This window comes from Oreochromis niloticus, linkage group LG20 (assembly GCF_001858045.2).
Source record: "Oreochromis niloticus isolate F11D_XX linkage group LG20, O_niloticus_UMD_NMBU, whole genome shotgun sequence".
In the NCBI taxonomy this organism is placed as follows: domain Eukaryota; kingdom Metazoa; phylum Chordata; class Actinopteri; order Cichliformes; family Cichlidae; genus Oreochromis; species Oreochromis niloticus.
In genome coordinates this window covers 11,446,992-11,467,969 of record NC_031984.2, presented here as the reverse complement: position 1 = coordinate 11,467,969, position 20,978 = coordinate 11,446,992, and the positions used below count along the sequence as shown (strand labels likewise).

The window sequence follows — 20,978 nt, the reverse complement described above, 5'->3', positions numbered from 1 at the left end:
TTCAGCTGCATGCAATGTCTGTTTGTTAAACTAAGAAAACTGAAAATGCAGTCCAGACTTTGCAGTACAAGTAAACTAGCTGATTTGAGCTAGAATATTAGTTACAAAGCAAAAGATTTTTATTGTAATTTTACTTTAAAGCTAAAACTATTTATTTCCAAAAATATTTCCATCCAAATGGAAGTCTATTTATTAAAATTAGAGCTGGTGGAGACATACTGCCATTAAAAAGGAAAAGCACAAGCGTTTTTAATTTGTATATTTTAAGTTGTGATGGATACAGCCATTGACATTTAGAGGTTTCTACTATGATGAGTTAATTTTTTTTCAGTGAGAAAAGACTGATTCTCATTATGAATTTAAAGATGTATACAGCAGTTTCAGCAAATAACCACATACCTTTGACTTCCAGGTGTGACCCATACTTTGGTTGCTGCTGGTACTGTGATATATGCTGCTGCAGCAGCATTTTGACAGGAGTGATGCATTCAGGCCGTTGAATTGGTGAGTACTTATTTTCTGACACCTGTCAACAGATGAAGAACAAAAGGAAAAACACTCGTTCAGGTGATTATCTGTTAAGCAGCGAATCTAATATGTCAGCAGACATAGGTTTTCTCAAATCTATTTTTTTTTTTTGGAGTGACATTGGATGTGTCCGAAAAAGACTGCAACATAAAAAAAACCCTAATTACATATAGAGGGGAGTGCTGATCTTATTATTCACCCTTTCTAGAAAAACATCCAATACTGCACATAAAAATGTGAATTGTTGTTTTTTTTTTTTTTTGCTTTAGTGTTGGAAAACTAATAGCAAAAATAAAAAAAAAAAATTAAAATGAAACAACATAAGTATGTCATTAGTTCCATTGTAAGATGGTCAAAAACTTGTTTCAGTCAAAGTCACATGAACCCATTACTGTGTCTTCTGAATCTGCATTTTGGATAAGCCAGCTTAGATCAATTTTATTATTTGTAACATTTCAGTTGTTTTCACGTATTTTTAGTTACTTTTGGGACATTTACAATTAACCATCTCCCATATTCTACAATCTGACAAGTCCAGTGTCTGCAGAAATGTAGACTATAATATAATTCACAGAATGCATTTATCATGTTTGCGTGATCAAACCCGTTTCCAGCAGTTTAACAGTAATAATAATATATATATACTTGAGCTATTTGCAATGTTGTCATAACCTTGAGGATTTTTCCACATAACGCAATTTACCAGCAAAGATAAATTCATTATCACTGTTGTATCAAGGCATGAGCTCATTGTCAAGGGTGCTAATCTCAATAATAGAGTTCACTTCACTGATTAACTCGTATTTGTTGTATTTCCATATTGTTGGGGTACAACAACAAGATGAAAATATCAACATCTCCTCCCAGCACTGAAGATAAAAGTATTATCACTACGGTGATTATTCTGCAGGCTTGTCAGCATATAGGCATATCTATTCCCTACCACAAATGTTAATGTTTAGCTGCTGTTTAGAGTTCAGCTCACTCTGTGCTGACTTTTGACATAACAATCAGGTCTTGTTTAGCATACGACTGTGTTTTAAGCTCCTGTAACTTCTGATTTAGCTGGACTGGTTCTAAATGCAGCTAAGCTGGTCAGAAGCTGAAACTCAAACTGAGCTCTCAGATAGGATTAGTCTCTGTGTCCAGGATTCCTTGTCTTGCCTTCAGCCTCACACTACAAACCACTATAGATTACTAACCTGCAGAGTAATAAGAGAGATCGTTGCAAATGAATTTAATTCATTTGTTTCAGGTGCAATCAATTTTAAACAGCATCTCTATTGGAATGGAGTTGTTAACTCTTCCTCTTCTTGTATAGATGCATAGGATGTGTACATACACTCATCGGCCACTTCATTTGGTGCACCTTGCAGGTACTGGGTAGGACCTGCTTTTGCCTTCAAACTGCCCAAATTCTTCATTGCTTAGATTTAACAAGATGTTAGGGGCCCAAAGTGTGCCAAGAAAATCCTCCACACCATTATGGCACCACTAGCCTGAACCATTGATACAAAGTAGGTTGGATCCATGTTTTCATGTTGTTTCTGAGCCTATCATCTAGATGTTGCAGCAGAAATGGAGACTCATCAAACCAGACAATATTCTTCCTAACTTCTATTACATATTTTATTGACCCACTGCAACCTGTAGCCTTAGTTTCCTCTTCTTAACTGACAGGTGGTCTTGTGTTGCTGTAACTCATTTGCCTCAAGGTTTGATGTATTTTGCATTTAGATGCACTCTTCTGCTTACCTTGGCAGTAACAAGTGAATATTTGAGTTACTGTTGCAATTCGTGGCCATTCTCAAAAAGCCTCCTTTTCTTTTCTTTTCTTTTCTTTTCTTTTTCCTTTTTTTAAGAGGACTGCAGCACTGTGGATATTTTCTCTTTTTCGGACCATTCTCTGTAAACCCAGGTGATGGTGGTTTTGGGAAAATGCCAGCAGATCAGCAGCTGAAATGGTGAAAGCCATCTGGCACCAACAACTATGACATGTTTCTTCCGTCCTCAATCTGATGCTCAGTTTGAACTTCAGTCGGTTGACTTGACCATGTCTACATGCCTAAATGCACTGAATTGGTTATACTTGATTTGCTGATTAGATATTTATTTAAACCAGGAGTTGAGCAGGTATACGTAATAAATTGGCTGGTGAAATGTATTTAGTAATTTATATACTCAGAAATTACATTATCCTATTTGATATTGTTGCATATAGTGACATACTTTTTGGCTAATAAGCTTGTATAATATCTTAAAGTCTGACTTGAAATGATCTGAGTGACAGAGCAACAAGATACATCGTGACTAGAAGACAACGTCATGCCCATTAAAGTGTCCACGGATAAAGCAAAACTGATAACCTGAACAACACAAGCGTTATTTTATTCATATTAGCTCAAACATATGTAACTGCATAACTTCACTATATTGATCTGTGAAAGCAAACATTACAGAAAATAACAAAACAGCAGGTGTTTGCACTGCAGTCATATATGGGTTTCGTGGTCACCTGTTCAATTGTTGCTTTTTGCCAATAACTTGCACCATTTTAGATCAGTTCAGTTAAAGTTATGAACCTGTATGCTGTTTTATATCGATCCGCAGTGATGCACTTGTCCAGTTGCTTTTGTGACTGACTCAGAGGAAACCGTAAAGGCCATTGTGTTAAAACTGGTGAAATGTTGCTATAGCAATCATCCCTGTTTGTCTTCAGAAATCACTTAATTTTGTGGTTTTTAAATATCAAAGCCTAAAAGACTTTTTTTAATGTATACAAAAAGTCTTCAGATAAGATTCAAGAAGACCAATTATGGATATATCAAAGTCACGAGATATTCATCAGGGAGTTATTGTGGTCAAAAAGTTAAATACTTTTTGAATCCTTTTGAAAAATCTAGTTGAACGAGACAGCAGGCAAACCACAGCAATTCACATGTGAAGCACTTGATAAAAGTGCTGTGATTGTTCAGTTAGCTGAAGTGCAAACCGTCTACTCGTGACATGAGTTTTGTCACTGATCATTACCAGCTCCTCTAATTTATTTATTTATTTTAAAGTGATAATATTAAAAGAATCGACCCTAGAACTCAATCAAGCCAAAGGCACTAAAATATTCAACATTCACAAATGTCATTTTATGCTACTTTTTGCTTTACTTTTAATCCAATTTGTTTTTATTTATTAATTACCCAATGACCACCACTGTTATTATTTCACTGGTCACTAGAAAACAATAGAAAACAAAGAACTAAGCAAACCTGGAGAGGAAACATTTCTTCTTTTTTTAAAGTGACATAACATAAACCCAAACGCAAGCTCAGGAACTAAATCATTAGAAGACGGTACTTGGTTGGAAGAGCTGGAGCCAAAAGGTCCTTTTGGCTCAAAGGGCTCTGGGGACTCCCTGAGGGTAAATACCCACTGAAGGGCTGCCTTGTGAACTACACCCCTTTTAAAGACTTTTTTTTTTTTGCATTCACACCAACAGCAGGCATGCTAAAGTGACTTTATAGTCAGGCAGCAGTTGGTATGAGTCAAAATATTTTTTGTTTCCTTCACTGTGTATTTTCTTTTTCATTTTTAAATGCCAGTTGTTGTTGCTGCATTCATGAATGCACTTACAAGTCTTGACCAATCGTTGTTAAACCTATGTTACTACGTGTCCCTGAAGCAAGATCTAGGACATCTCTTACATCATTTCAAAAAACAGGGTGTTTCCTCCAAAAATTAAAGGAAATGCCAAAAAGGAGTCTATGCTGAGGCGAATAGGCTTACAAAGACCACAAAGTCCACTTTAAACGGGCAGCTGGCGCAGAACATTCCACATTACTGAATTAAACACATCTCTGTATGCAAAGAGTCGTGACTATGACAATAAACCTCCCACTAGAAAACAAAGCTCTTTGTGGATGTTTTGGAAAGGCTGGCAGCAGCAATAAAAGATTTGTTTCATTTCCTTAACCATCTGCTAAGTCGCACATTTTATGAAATCTAGTCAGTCATTTCCCAAAAAACATCCCTAGGAAAATATCTTATGTAAGCTGCAACTCAAACTGACTATATTTGCCCCCCAACTCCAAAAGTTTGATTGAAAAGAGCTTTGTGATCTCGATGCTCCAGGCTACAGCTTTGTTGATGTAATTACAAAAGATTTCAGAGGCAACAAATAGCTGGTCTAAATAAAATGCTACAAACCCAAAGTAACATAAATCATCCCGCATGCTGGGAATACTTTATTTGTAATTTATCATTCCCTAACTAGTTTGAGCTGTATTTGGTTTTTGTTTGTTTTGGGGGGTTTTGTTGGGTTTTTTGTACATATGAAAGGAAATCATAATAAAGACACCTGACAATTTCTTTCTTCAAAAAACCCCCCCAAAAATCTTCAAATAGAGTTCCTCAGTTGAAAGTCCACTGTGTATCCAATGGCTTTAAACCCTACATGACATGTTAGAAAGAACTCACATAGGAATAGAAAGCCATAAGACGCATGTGTGGTTTGATTTGGAAGGCAGTAATACACAAACAGTGATTCGGATGCATTCAGAGAACTCATGCGTTTAAGGTCCAGAACTCGAAAACAAAAAGAGAGGAAAAACAAGGGTAGGTTTCAGACAGCATTCAGGATTTAAAACTCACATCCGCATGAATAATTAACTAAAGAAAGTGGAAGTATTCTTCTGAGGCCCAGGGGAGTAAAATGAGACTGTCTTGTGAGTCATTAGACAGTAGAAATTGTATTTTTCACAGCACAGACTCAAATAAATTGACCCCTTGCTGATGTTTGAATCTTACAGCAGTATTCTGCAAGCTCTTCAGTTCCTGAGGGGGTTTGGAGAATAATCTTTGATTAAAAATGCTGTTTTAAATCAATGTCTACAGAGAAAAGGTGCAGTGTTAATCAAAAGGATTTTGTTTCTGAATTCAAAACACATTACATAAACTATATTCTCTAGCAACCCTTGCCTGACTTCATTAAGCACAAATGAGATCATTTCCCCAGCACTGGGCACAAAGCTCTGCAATTTTTAATAATGGCAGAGATTATTTTTCACAAAAATAAAGACAACATTTCCATCCATTTTGTCTAAAATAAAAGCCATGATGCTTATAGGCTGAGCTTCATTCATTTGTTACATTTCTTTTGATATTCATTCGTACAGCCATGACTCTTGAATCCTAAACAAGTTGCAAACAAAACAAATGTAACTTGGATTTATTCAGAATTTCTGTATACTGAACTGACAGACCAGACTGTTCACCCTAATTTTAAGCACTGCTAACTATTGGAAGTGTTCTGGGCCATTTTCAACCCCTCAGTGAGTGGAGACTGAGCACTCGAGCTATGCAGGCCAAATCTGCTCACCCAGATGTCTTCTCAGAATATAGTAGCCTTTATAAAAACATGAAAAAATCTTGTGGACAGAAAGAAAAAGGGCCACTATGGAGGACAGAGGAGGCATTTGTTGACATTGTATCAAGTGTAACTCTGAGGTATTTGAGGCACAGAGAGGCCAGGTATTTGTCAGTCAGTTTTTCTTGTGCTTTTGCTGTCTCCAACTCAAACAACAAAAGCCCCATTGAAACAGCCTCCTCGTTTTTTTTTCCTCTAGACAAGCACACAAAGCTTCCTGTACTAGGCTGCAACTGTCCGGTACTGAGACAACCACTTTTAGTTGCCCTTTTATGCACCTGTTTTATGTTTTACAGTACTAGCAAGAGCATGAAATACTTTATAAGACATTTTGTCTCATAATTTTTCTGCATTTGACATTGTTTTTTTATGTGTTCGTAAGGCCAAACTTCCATAAAAGGCAACTTTATTCCACAGAGATAACAAAATGAAGCACAAGCACAGCAGGATTTCTTGAGGTTCTCGGCCTTTCCAATCATCTGACAGTTTGCACACTTAGATCAATATCTCGCTGGTCTTACATATGCTGGATATTCACATGACCTCTGACAGAGAGCATTAGCTACTTATTGGAGGAAAGTGTTTACTCAATCAGCCATTTCCAGGTTCAAAAAGAGACCATTGGCACCGAGCTTCAGGGAGCCTGTGCTCGTGCATGTCTCAGCATAAATTAGTAAAGCCCCTGTGTCAGTCTCTGTCCAGACGGGAAGGTGAATCTCAGCCACAGGCAGGATTAGCTTTGATCCCTAAACATCGTACATGGTCCTTCTCAGCTGGGAGCCAATTCAGGCAATCATCATTGTCCAGATGTTTTTAAAGGCTTTTGATTATGGCTATGTTTTAACATTTTTAATGCATTTCCCTGTTTTGTAGCAGAGATGTATGGGCAGTAAGCAAACTTTCTCCAAAATATACAGGTGCAAAGATACGAAAGCACAGCAAATGACTAATATTGAACGAATTGACATCTGGACACTGATTTTGACTGTTTCTAAAAGCTCTGTCGGTATGTTATCCTATACTTAATTGTAATTAACCAAAAACACATGCATTTCACTGACAGACAAGAAAGCCAAAACATGCTGAAGTACTGCATACAACATATGAAAGCGCTAGAACATTACTGAAGCTGCTTCTTTTCCTCACTGTCAGCCTTGATGAAAACAAACGTCTATTTTGACCGGCACACTTCTTAAAGTGATGGTGACCTGCATTTATAGTGCCCGATGCATTCCTGCGCTATAAATCTGACTCTTACCTCCTTCTCCCTCTCCTGCGTCCCTCGCTGGACCAAGTATGGCATCCCCTCAGCCTAATACTGTATGGAGAGACAATGGGTAGTGGGGGGGAGGAGTTACTATGTGAGCAGGAGCTAGAGTGGGGAGACAGAGGGAGTAAAAGCAGAATGAAAACTGGGAGAGAGAGAGAGAGAGAGAGGAGGGGGGCGCTCAGGAGGGAGATCGCTCGCTCACAATACTCTCAAAACACGAATGTGATGAAACGTTACATGAATGGCAATTCACCCCCCCTGCCCACCACCACCCCCTTCCCACCGCTCCTCAAATACGGTAAAAACAGCAATCCAAAATCTGTCTTCATGTGGGAAATGTAAGGAAAAACAAGAGACCGGGAAAGAATGGGTCCTGATTTTAAACAAGTCCCTTTCTTTGGCTTTCTTTGAATGACTTCTTAAGATTCGTAGTTGGCAGAGTGCCCATGGGTCCTGGATGGAAAAGGATAAAAGAGGGGCTGAGGTAGGGGGGCTGTCTATTGTGTTTGTTCCCTTCCTTTCAGTCTTGGCACTCCAGTTGATCTTTGCAGCCAGTTTGCTGAATATTCCACTCATTTATTCCTTGGTGGTATACAGAAGATTACATTTTTTTCTTATTCACAGTGCTCATGTCTTCTCCCACTGATGACACAAACTTTGTCTTTTGTCGTTCTCCACGTACAGCGTTGACAGTGTGGGTTTAAAATTTGAAGGCTTTAAGCCAGTGCTGCTCTGAAGAGCCTGGTGTCTTTAGAGTTTCTCAAGCTTTGTTTGGGCCTCTTTTCTCCCTCCTTTGTCCTCCTTATAGTCTATCACTAGTAGAGGGAGACTGCTGTTTTGCCTCGTGAATCTGAGCTGAAGACAGCAGGTGCTGTTGCCCCTCTCTGAGCCACACTCAATCACAGCTTTCTCCCCCTTCATCCATTTCCTCTACTAATACACCGCCCCCCCCCCGCTCACATCGACAGGGGGAGGAGGGGGGGAGGTTGGATAAGGAGAATGAGCTACTGTATAATGAAACACACCCAGAGAAAAGATGCAGTTTGCTGAAGGTTTTAATTGAGTGACGTCACATTGGTGTGGTTAGAATGGCTTTATGAGCCGTGTGACACAGAATCGAAGTCGATCATGTAAACAGTGTAAAGGATTAATGCAACTGTATCGCTTGTCAGTCACCACTGCTGCTTGTGCTGCATCAGTGCCGCAAGAAAAGCCCCGTTTTCACTCACAGTCTACACCCCCCACCCCTCTTCCTCCTTACCCAGAAACCCTTCGTTCCCTCTCGCTGTCTTTCTCTTGCTTCCCCTCAAATAGACACACAGGCTTGGTTCATTACTATTCACCAGGTTTCACTAAGACACGCATCATTGCTCTGCTCTCTACAACTGTGTCGGGAGAGGCGCGGGGGGTGGGATAGGAGGACGGGGAGAAGGAGAAGAAGGGAAAAGCAAGAGATATCAAATGATAGAAAAGAATAAATCTCTGTTGTTTTCTGTCCTCGGACATGTGTACAAACATATATTACCAGACAGCTGTATGCATGAGTTGTTCTCTCCTCTGGCTGACAGAACAATCTTCAGGGGGGAATACAGCTGGTTCAGTCCTCAGTGAAGAAATCTGTTATCCTTTTGTGGGGTTTTGAATTCATCTTGCCTTTCATTGACTCTGCTGAGATCATACACTCTATCACAGCATTCAAATTATTATCTGCACTGATATACTGACAAATTATCTCATCCATGAAAATGGGCACAGTGCTTGATTTTCTTTCTGTGTGTTAGCTCAGTCTAAGGCATCTATAGTCTAGAGCACTTCACTGTGAAACTAATCCTTTGTTATGCTGCTTTTAATTGCATTCTTTACTCAGCTGCTGTAGCTAGATTACAATTATTCGCAGGGTAATGCAAAACCATAAGACAGGAGGAAACTATGGAACAGTGCTAAGTGGATTTACTGTTAAGTGGAGCCGCAGCGACTAGTTAGTCCTCAAAAAAAGGTACGATAATCATATGATTTGATGCTATGACCAGAAGTTCCCTGATTTTAGCTTAATAAACATCAGTATTTGAATAGTGTATCTTTACTGTTTATTGCTGAAATATTTGTGAACAGCCTTTTAAAAATGTAATAGGCATTTTCTTATTTGCACAACCAATTAGTCAGTACTGAAGCCACAGTCACTTTAGCCCCTACCATATTTCTCATGAGCTGGGCTTGAGTGGCATCTGATGAGTAATATATTTAAAGATTAAATGTACTATTGCAAATTAGAGCCCATCAAAGACAGTAAAATTACTCTAAGAGGTTTTAATGTGGGGCAGCATGGTGGCGCGGTGGTTAGGACTGTTGCTTTACAGCAAGAAGTTCCATGGATTTAAATTCACCATCTGCCAAAGCTTTTCTGTAAGGAGTTTGCATGTTCTCCCCATGACTGTGTGGGGCTTACCACAGTTCATAGACATGCAGTTAGTAGGGTTTAGCTAATTTATGATTCTAAATTGGTCCTATCTCTAAATGGCTGTCTGTCTCTCTGTGTTAGCCCTGCGACAGACTGACAACCTGTCCTGGGTATACCCTCCCTCTTGCCCTATGGCAGCTGGAATGGCCTCCAGCCCGCCAATGACCATGAATTGGATAAGTGGAAGAAAATGGATGGATGAGTGATTTTAATGCAAACATTAAAGCATTAGATGAAAAAAATCCAAACAGAGAAAAACCTAAAAATAAATGTTTAAAAGTGAATGTGAATTAGAAATACGTTTTTCAAATGTTTTTGAATTATCTGTCAAAAACAGATGTCATACTAGAGCAAGAAATGACATAATTAGCTATTAAACAGCTATCAACAGAAGCAGCGCTGCTCTACTGATCTGAACTACACAAGCTCCAGATGTGGGATCAGCAGCTGTGCTTTGAGCTGTCTTTGGTGTGGAATCCTGACTAAAGTCTTTGGATAATCATCAATGGTCCACTGAACTTAAACATCAATTGACATATTATTAAAGCCTCAACTATTAGAGGAAAAGGGTATTACTCAGTCCAGTTCTTTACAAAACCCGAGTGACATCCTCAAAGACGATTTATACTCATTAGAACACAAGAAAAGCCTTTTTTAAAGATTCATGATAAACTCTGGAGCTACTCCCACAAGGCCAGGCCTTATTTCTCTTGCTTTCTTCTTTTTACTAATATGTATATACTAATTGTGCAACCCAATATGGTGTTTGAAGTTTTTTTTTCTGTTTTTTTGTTAGCATAATTAGCAAACTCTTTTAATTAGTATACCTGCTAAATGTTTACTGGGGGTATATTTCATTCATTTCTTCTGCAATATACACAAGAAGCAACTAAAAATAAATGTTATTTTTTGTTTGTTTGTTTGTTTGTTTTTTACAAGATATGATTATCCATTTTAATTCAATTCAGTTCGATGAAATTTTATTTATATGGCATCAAATCACCAAAACTGTCGCCTCATTGGACAATAGCCAGTTATTGTTGCCATTAATGTTGCCATAATAGTTACTGTCAAGATCCCATTATTTTGTTTAATAGTTCACAAGTCATGTTTGATGACAACACTCATTTGACTCAACATACTTACTTTTTTTAACACTGGTAAATATTGGAATTTTCTTCTAGAGGGAACACCATCCTGTACAGCTGTTTAGATGTTAATTGGAGCTACACCTGAGATAACTTGAAGGCTGTGGAGATTAATGATTTGGTGAACTATGTCAGATTCAAGACCGTTTTCTATGCCACAAAGGTTGTTCTCGCTTTACTTGACTAAATCACCGTGGTGACTCTTAATGAACATGATGTTGTTTGAAGCCATTTATGTTGAGAGTTTCAGTCTAAGATCAACTGAAAGTTCTAGTTTAAGTGCTCTATACATTCTCTGCTGGGGGAATTATAGCTCTTTATACTATATTTTACTCTGAATTCTTTGTAGATTTCATAATTATGGATTTGTGAATGTGGAAGCCCAACAGGGGTTGAAAATTAGCAATAGCTATAAACTCTATATGCAGCACATCAATTTCATGCTCCATACTGGTATGTTAAACTATATTGTCCCTTTTAAAATAAGTAAATAAGAAATGTATCATTAGCGTTACAGTGTTTTTGACATTGACTTCTGGTGCATTAATCTATTGTCTTATTTGCAATAATTTTGCATTTACGTTTTTTTATGAGCATTTTGTCATGATCATTTGATAACAACTGATTGGAGCAGGCAGTGCTCAAATGTATGATGAAGAAGAGTCATACAATGCATGAAACACCCCTTTTTTACATGAGTGTACAAAGATCCTGAAGCAGGGAAGCCTGTGTTAACAGAGACTGGTGATAAACATTGTCGTGATACCAGTTATCAGTGACTGGGGTTTTTAGGTTTTGTCATTCCAGCTAACACAAAGAAAGCTCGGCTATGTCGAACTTCCTTTCTTCCTTAGTATAGCCCTCTTCGTAGTGCGCCCCTCTGTAATGAAAAGTGTTAGTTAGTGTAAACCCTGTAATCACTTTCAAATAACCTCATTTATTAAAGCATCGTTTAAAGTCCTGTGAATAATTATAATTACACTAGATTGGTATATTCAAGCACAAAGGGTGTTCACAAGGGGGTGAGATCTTAACTGCATCACCAAATGCTAGGTTGAGAGCACAGAGCTCCAGAGAATGGCACTGTTTTGGCCTGCACTCATTTCTGTTTGCATACCACATTTCCCTGGCTCTATTTTGAGCCTGAGGAGATGTGAGCGGGTGCACTGCAGGGCATTTCCATCCAGGGCTACAGGGACTGTGGGAGAAATGCGGATAGGTGACCGATATATTTCTTATTGCCTCAGAAGGAGCCTGTGCCATGGCTACTTTAGCTTATCACTTTAGTTGTGTTAATGCATGATTTATGTATGCCTGCCTGAGTCGATAATTGTATACTATGTCATTGTGGCTTCTTTCTTATCATGCTCATTAAAGTAATAATTTTACGTGATTATTTTTAATGTGAACAGAATTTTGAAGATCTATTTGAGAGTAGCATAGAATTAAAAGGGGTTTCTCGTCTATTACAAAACATTTGGTCCTTTGCTGAGCAGGCTTTTTGGATCCTAAATGAATGATATATAGTATAAAGAAGCAAATACAAGAGGTGAGAGTGAGGAGAGAAGAAGGAAAACTAGCATTCATCTCATGATTCCTGTCACATTTTCCTGGCACTGTCTCTGGCCTCTGATTGAAGATTGGATAAATGTCAGCTTATGGAGATGAGAAAGAAGAGCAAGATAATGCTGTTTTGGACCTTTATATAGCAGCCGTCAGCAACTATGTACTCAACTAAGAAAAATGCTGTGCTGGAAAGGTAGACAGTAAAACAGTAAATGGACTTCATAAATATATAGTGCTTTCTGAACACTCTCTGTTCTCTGTATTCCCTTACAAGTAAGGGGGAGAACAGAGTTAACAGAGACTGGTTAAAAGGTATCATTTTATATATTTAATTATCTCTATTTGGTTCATCATCATATTTTTTTCATTCTAAAGAGTCAGTTGAGTGTTTACATGTTTTGTTTTGTTTTTTCAGAGGCAAACCAAACTGAGTTTACCTTGAATGGGATGAAGGCAAAGCTTTTACACCATCTAGTGTTGAAAGGATGAAGAGAAGGCTGCTGTTCTTGAGTTACTTTGTTCTTTCACTGGGATGTTTGAGTTTCACTTTGCAGAATTTAAACCATCTGTTTAAGACGGTTTCAGCAAGTGAAATGAAACCAAACAATGGCGGATTCTAGTTTAAATTTTGATCTTTCATCTATTTTCTGCTGAAAATGTTCCTGTGTCATTTCTGAAATTTTTATATAGAGTCATGTGAAAATGAAAGTAGACCCTCTTTCGATTCATCTGGTAATTAGGTTGTATTTACCTCATTTTAAGACAAGCTAAGACCACGTGTCACTTTTTATTTAACAAAATGAATCCTAAATTTGGAAGCAGTGTACACCCTTACTGCTTCCAAAGGAATAAAGAGGAGAAGTAGCAGATGGGTGCTGGTAATCAAATGCACTTAAATAACTGATCATCAGCAAGTGTGAGCACCTCTATAAAAGCAGATGTTTTGGCATTTTGTTCATTTGGTGCATTCAAATGGGTGATAACACAATGCCAAGGAGGAAAGATATCAGCAATGATCTTAAAAGAACTATTATTGCTGCCCATCCATCTAGGAAAGATTATAAAGTGATTTTCAAACAATTTAAAGTCTATAACCCTACAGTGAGAATGATTATTTACCAGTGGAAAACATTCAAGACAATTGCCAGTCTTCACATCAGGATCTGCAATGCTCAAAGAAATTGCAAAACCCCAAGGGTTATCTTAGGATACAGGCTTTAGTTGGCATCAACAGACACAACCAAAGTCGAGATATCTGGTCATAATGCACAGTACAACAGCATAAAACACAGCATATCTGCACAAATGCCCCATACCAGCTGTCAAGCACAGTAATAGAAGGGTGATGATTTCAGCTTGTTTTGCAGCCACAAGACCTGGGTAACTTGCAGTCATTGATTTGACAATGAAGTCCTCTAAACACCAAAGTATTCTACAGTCAAATGTGAGGCCATCTTTCCAAGAGGAAAAGTTGGCCCTAATTGGGTCATGCAACAGGACAAAGCTTCCAAGTACAAATCTACAACAGAATGACTGAAAAAGAAAAAAAATCAAGGTGTTGCAATGAGCTGGTCAATGTCCAGACCGCAAGTGGCTTGAAACGCTGTGGCAACATCTTAAGAAAGCTGTGCATAACAAATCACAGCAAACCTCAATGAACTGAAACAGCACTGTAAAGAAGACTGGGCAAAAATCCTTCCCCAATAATACGAGGGACTGATATAGTCACACAGAAAGCAATTGCTTCAAGTTATTGCTGTTAAAAATGGATGTACAAGCCATTCATGGGGTGTACTTAATGTTTCACACACTGCTTCTACATGTCGTTAAATGAATATTAAACAAGTAATTTAAGTAATTTTAAAACCTGGCATAAACCAGATGATTTTTTTTATTGACCCTACTTGCAATACAATACAAAAAAAAAAAAGATATACAATTGAAATTAGACATTCTGCACACTGTTTAAAGTATATTCCAGTGCAAATAGTAATGAACTTTACATCTTTTTTAAATGTCGGCAAAGAGCATTTCTTCTAGTACTTGTCTGAGATTTTTAATTAGACGATCTGAGACCTTTTTTGCCACAGGCAATGTGAAAACTTAAAGGCTGCAGTCAAAATACACTCACAAGAGGCTTTTCAGTGAAGTAGGAGAGATGTTATGTTTGGCAGTCTAATGTTAATTAGATGGGATTAGGTTGCAGTTTAAAAACTCATAAAAAGATATATTTTCGTGGTAAAAAAAAAAAAAAAGTATTTAAAGCAATTTTAAACTAAGAGAACGTGCATGTGAACCAGCTACACAAGTATACATTTTTAAGGCAATATAAAGGCAGATGAAGTATCGCTTCCTAAACTAACCAGGGTAAATAATAATTTAATTCAAAAGTAGATGTCCTGCTTCAGTAACCAGAAACTGCTGTTTATTTTTAACACTCCCTGACATGCCTCTAAGATAATGTTAGTTGACAATTACCAAAAGGAGGCAACTTCTGTTGCTGTATCTCCAGAAGAGGAAATGGATGTTAATGAATGCCTGCTGTATAAACACACATATTTCTAAAGTTAAAGTAACTGACCTTCATCTCCATGTCGAAGACAAATCAGTTACACATCTTACAGGGCTAACTGTGAATCTTAAATACAACACTGTGCAGAAAGATACAGCTACAGGAAAATGTGACTGTTTATGAATGTTCTATATAAGACGTGCAAATACAACAAACACAAAGAAAAGAATCAAGATTAAGACATCTGAAATAATGCATGCATCACAGTTTTGTGTTTAGGGGGAAATGCAGTCACTGTAGATGAAAATAAACATTCAAATGATATACCAGATGATGTGCTGATTACTGATTGAATAAAATTGGACTAAAAAAGTACTACAAATAAAATCAAATAAATAAAATTTTAAAAAAAAAAAAAGGTTGTCAGTATGTGAATATATAGTTCAGTAAAACTCCTAGTATCTTTTACTGCACCAGTGCCTGTTATAAAACCCACGATTAAAGTTGAACAGAGTCAGTTTTAATGAAAAACCGGTGTTAAATTTGCCTCCACATTTTACAACCTTGCCGGAAGCCCATATTTGGCCACAACTAGTAGAGATTTGCTTCTTTTATGCAATCATTATAGGGATTAGCTATTAACTCCATTCATCCCTCCATTCAATTTCTTCCGCTTATCCAAATGTATTAAGTCCTTTATTTTATTCATACACCTCAAGGTTAAGTACTTCAACAGCTGACTCATCGCACTTCATTACTGAATTCAGTTTTTTGGGGGGGTTTTATCCCAAATAACTCTCCCAAAAATCGAAATCATGTTGGAGCCTTAAAGTGCGATTTGTCTGCTAGTTTCTCTGCAGTTTGACATTAGTTCTTGAAGTGGAGGCCAAGGTAAAGACTGCAGTTGCTTTTCACACATTAACTATCCTCACTTGCCATCCTGAACTTTATACTGGGCTGGCACTATACTGCTAATATGTTAAAAGTGCTACACAAAAAAGGGGTAATGATTAAATTAACAGTCAAAATATTTCATACTGGAGTGAAAGAAAAAGTAAGTAAGCTTCATCATCCTGTGGCAATGAATGTCTGAAAAAATCCATCAGACTAGACAAAGTGTACCACTGAACCAATAGTTATAGGCATGTTGCATACATATATAATATTGCTATAGACTATATATTGACTTTTTTTTTTTTTTTTTACCCAATTCTAAACAAAAATTATGTTTCTTAAAGATTTAAAATACAATTTAGAAGCCTGAATGGATAGAGAGTGACATTGTCTTATTAATTATAGACACAGAGATTTTATAACCAAGAAATACTATAGGCCTAGTTGCAGTGGGCAAAAGTGCCAGTTGGCCGAAACACAATTTTTGTTTTGTTAACATTTTATATCATATTGTGATGTTTTTATTACACAAACTTCTTTTGTAATGTGTCTGAGTTGTCCAGGTGTCAAAGAAAACGCAACTTGTAAATGAGACACACATGGATCATTGCTTCCTGAGTGACACATTTTCCACTGAATGATTCGATGTACCATTGCACATAAATGCACACTAGCTTGTAGTATTTCACCTCACAAACCCGTTTTCAATGCTAATCATTGACACAATTCAAGTGGGGATATTTTTGTCGGAAGAATCTCCACTTCATCCATTAACTCGAGAGGACATCCTTTCCTGTTAAGCAATACAAAGAGGTTAGGGCTTAAAGCTTTAAAAGGGATCAAGAAACTCATTATGTTGCAGCAAGTATCCACGGAAACTCTGTGAAGCTGCTTTCCCATAACGCATATGCAAAATTTGGTTCTAAAAGGAAAAAAATATCATCTTGAAAGTTTCACTGAGCCCAAGATGTTTCTGGATGAGCGGATTGTAACTCTGTTCAAAAGGAATGCCCATCACACACTCACTTACTGGAGTGTTTTCTTCAGCTTTGGACTCTGCATTGCTTTTCTTGGACCTACGATTTTAGACTTGCAATGTCAAACAAACTCAACACTTAGACAGATCACCTGGGTATTTTTTGCCCAGCAGTTCTGCTTATTGATTGGCAGCTCTGTTGGTGGTATTTTCAAGAGGACGTAAGTATCACAATCTCGCAACTAGAGTCTGTGCTGTCGTATAAAAGTCTTGAAGGCATGCATAAATGACCTCTTGTTCTCTCTTTTCTTTTTTTTAAAGGTTGTTGACCGCTCTTGCGGCCTTATTTGTTTCTGCTCTTATCATCTCTGTAATATTTGCCATCATCCCTCTGTGCAATAATGTCCTTGTTTTGGCCATTGCCATGGCTGTGTCTGGTTTGGCAATGGGTGTCATTGACACCATTGCTAACATCCAACTGGTGACCATATATCAGAAGGACTCTGCTGTTTTCCTACAGGTGAAAAAGTACCGACATGATCAAAATACTGAAATTCAATGAGCCGATTCAGATGTGTTTGCTTTGTCTGTCAAGTATTATCGAGATATTATATAGTGACAAAACGATGAGAATATTTGCAAAAGATTCTCAATAGGAGTGCACTGTGAAGTTAGTGCTAGTAATATACTGTGTTCTTCAAAAACTGCAGTAAGTAATGTCCTTGGCCTTTCTACTTTTTTGCAGGCTCTTCATTTTTTCATTGGGTTCGGTGCCCTAGTGAGCCCACTGATTGTAGATCCTTTCCTCTCAGAGACAGGCTGTGGGAATCACACAGGGAATGAGACTGAGGTCATACATCATTTCAGAAGCATGCTGAGAAACAGTCCAATCATAGAGCACAGCATACCTCTGAGTAACCTGTCCCATGGGGTAGAGAAAGAGGAGTCCAGTGTGCACTATGCTTTCTGGATCATGGCACTTATTAATGTAAGACCCTGAACAGATGTACATTGAATGAGAAGAGGCGGGTTTTTTTGTTTGTTTGTTTGTTTGTTTGTTATTGTATGATTATTGTTTCTTGAAATAAGAAAAAAAAAGTTGAATATTTGTGTACTTTCAGCTGCCTGTGCCCATTGCAGTCCTATATCTGATGTATCGAGAGCAGCTGATCCCATGTTGCCCCAGTGGCACGCCACGTCTTTTGGACAAGGATGAACTAGCAATGGAGAGCCAGCAGGGGGCCGAGGGCCCAGCTGTGGAACAGAATGAACATGAAGCTGGGGGTAAGGATATAGAGGGAGAGATTTTTGCACTAGGACTTTTATTTTAAAATGAAAAATACACAATTTTCATGAATTTTCAACCAGTTTAGATAAAAAAAACAAAGGAATGAATCGCACTTTGTGTGCACCAATCTGTCATTTTGTGACTTTTTGCCCTGTTACAGGTCATGGGAGTATCTTCAGCTGCTGTCAGAATGATAACCTGCGCGAGCTGCCTTTATCCTTCTTTATGATTCATATTCTTGGTGGGATGGTGCTTTTTATGACTGATGGTATTGTGGTGAGTGAGGAGTGCAGATAAATGACATGGTGTTCATTTCACCTATTATTTTACACATAGTTTTATGTGTGCTTACAAAAATTGCTCCCCATAAATCCCAGAAAGTAGAGCACATGAAAGAACGTCGATTTTCATTGCAGGGTGCATATGCCGGCTTTGTGTACACCTACGCTGTGGCACCACCGATGTCCTTGCCTCATAAGACGGCTGGTTACCTGGCCAGTATCTTTTGGGCAGCTATCACTGCTGGACGTTTGCTGTCCATACCACTCTCATATCGTTTCCAGCCTGTGAAACTACTCATATTCAACCTGGTAAGGCCAATAAAAAATTTAGAGGGCCATCATCACATCATATTGCATACACAATAGAAATAAAATACACTGTAAATGTCAAACACTTGGTGATATAAATGCTAAATGGAACATATTTCCTCTTCTTTGTCTTTTGTTTGTCTTTTACAGGCAGGAGCTATTGTTACTGTGTTGATGCTGCTCATTTTCTACACCAACAGCATCTTTCTGTTTGTCGGGACCTGTTTATGTGGCCTCTTTCTGAGCAGCATATTCCCTTGTATGCTTGCCTACACTGAAGACATCCTTGACTACCAAGGTAAGATGAAGTGTTATCTGTGCATTAAGAATAACTCAGCAGTAGAATGAGTGCAAGAGGCGAAGTAATAAACTATGCATGCATTTTTTTACAGGTTGTGCAACCTCTGTCCTTGTGACAAGTGCAGGGATGGGAGAGATGGTAATGCAAGTTCTTGTTGGCTCAGTAAGTGTGATGACTATCTTCATTATTAAAGAGAGAATGTGCAGAAGTTGAAAAATAGGCTTTTAATTGCAAAGAAAAAAACAAGCCCAGTCGAGATTTAAGATTCATGTTCAGGAGTTTAATTTTGCTGTCTCATCTGCAGATTATTCAGACTGAAGGCAGCTACAGCTTCCTGCTGTGTGGAATGATAATTGCCTGCATTGGTTTTATCCTCTTTATTGGTCTCCTGCTGTTCCATCGAATGCACAGAAATTACCTCACAGGTACAGCATCAGCCAGAATCCTCAGACACTCCTTTGAAATAAATAATTGTGGGTGTGCTGAAAGTTTGTTTGTTTTTGTTTTTTTTGGTTGCTCATCAACCCCCTCTCCAAACCCCCTGCCATCCAAACAGGAACCTCAAAAAAGTCAGCCATGGTGGAGGAGCCAGCAACAGAGCAGAACGGGGCAGTCAAAACAGAACAGATCGACATGGAAGAGAGTATTCAAGACAGCCCGAATTGATGTGTATTTAACCGCCGACTGGTGGAGACTGAGTACTGCAGTACAAAAATCATCAAATAGTGTGTGCAAGTGTATCTTTTTTTGTGTGTTTTGCAAATCAGTACTGTTTTAAAAGACAGTCTGGTCTCTTAAATTGTTTTTATAAATTACAACCTGCATTCATCAAATTGTGTTTTATTCTGTTTTATATTGCTTTTACAATGCAAGAATTATGAATAAAAAAATGTTAAAAAACCTGACAAGTACACAAGTTATTTTGATGCAGTTAACTGACTCTAAATGTTGATTTTTCTTGCACTCAAAACACCAGCCCCAGGTTTTATATTGTTTAACATCCATCCAACATGAGGACTAGTGACCAAATGTCGAGTTGAGTCATCCAGCCTTTGAACAGTTAGTCAATCTGTAACAAACCAGAACAGTAGCAGCAGCAAGAACTTGTTCTTTCTACTGCTGCAGTTGGCAAACAGTTCTGTAAGTCCCAAGTACATGTTGTTAACCTTACTGATCCAGAGCCCACTGTCCACGCCACTGATCAACATGAGAAGAGCTTCCACCACTGCCTCCATTAGCCGTGTTCATTCTGATTATTAGTGAAGGGGACTTGACTGGGGTTCACAGGCTGGAAAACCTTAGAAATAAATAGTTATTGTTAAGATGGTTCTGCTTATGCCTCTGAATTTGTAGGCTGACGGAGGGAGGAAAACCAAACCCAGCTTACACTTTAACAGAGCAAAGTACACCCTGCACAGATCAACACAAGTTTCTAAAGAAATTGATTCAGTAATACATTTTCTTCCACATTTCGGCTGTTTTTGAGGAGATTAATTGTTGCGTACTTTCCTTAGCTATTAAAAATGAGTTATGGGGTTCGTAGTCATCCATAAAAGTAGTCCATACTATGGCATCTCCAAACTTGCTCTTTGTCAGCAAGTCAACCTTCAGGTGACCAGCAGGGAGCGATATAGATGTTGTGTTGGGCTCTTGAATAAACTCTCGCTCAAGCGTTAACGTGGAGCAACATCCATCTTTTTTTTTAGCGTACTCTCGTGCTGCTTACATACCACACATTTCCCGTTTAGTGGGTACGTACTGCCGCCTAGTGGCGCATGCATGTATATCAATATAGATTACACCACATCCCCCTTACTGAAGTTAGGCTGGTACATTCTTTTGCTCTTCAAACAAAACATAACTGCATAATATTTCTTTTCAATACAGACATACCCAAGCATTTCAGGAAACATAAACTCGGCGTTTTCATAAACACTTACTTTTCTCTTGTAACACATGTCAAACCGTTTTCCCTTTCGAACATGCTATTCTCAAAAACGAAACTTAGCATTTCAAAATACAACTTTT

The 20,978-nt window shown here is 38.1% G+C and overlaps 1 protein-coding gene and 1 long non-coding RNA gene across 2 annotated transcripts; both read left to right on the top strand.

Moving 5' to 3' along the window:
- The first annotated feature begins 76 nt into the window (after positions 1 to 76).
- On the top strand, positions 77 to 13,779 carry LOC112843322 (uncharacterized). The gene is made up of 3 exons (XR_003215607.1): positions 77 to 299; positions 413 to 504; positions 12,805 to 13,779. It is a non-coding gene; the product is annotated as an uncharacterized LOC112843322 (long non-coding RNA).
- Positions 13,780 to 16,626: 2,847 nt separating this feature from the next.
- Positions 16,627 to 19,855, top strand: mfsd4ab (major facilitator superfamily domain containing 4Ab). The gene is made up of 10 exons (XM_003438779.5): positions 16,627 to 16,992; positions 17,093 to 17,291; positions 17,517 to 17,759; positions 17,893 to 18,055; positions 18,220 to 18,335; positions 18,476 to 18,649; positions 18,800 to 18,947; positions 19,042 to 19,112; positions 19,255 to 19,375; positions 19,507 to 19,855. Exons 1-10 carry the CDS (start codon positions 16,703 to 16,705, stop codon positions 19,614 to 19,616), a joined length of 1,635 nt encoding a protein of 544 aa, XP_003438827.2. The 5' UTR covers positions 16,627 to 16,702; the 3' UTR covers positions 19,617 to 19,855.
- The last annotated feature ends 1,123 nt before the right edge of the window (positions 19,856 to 20,978 follow it).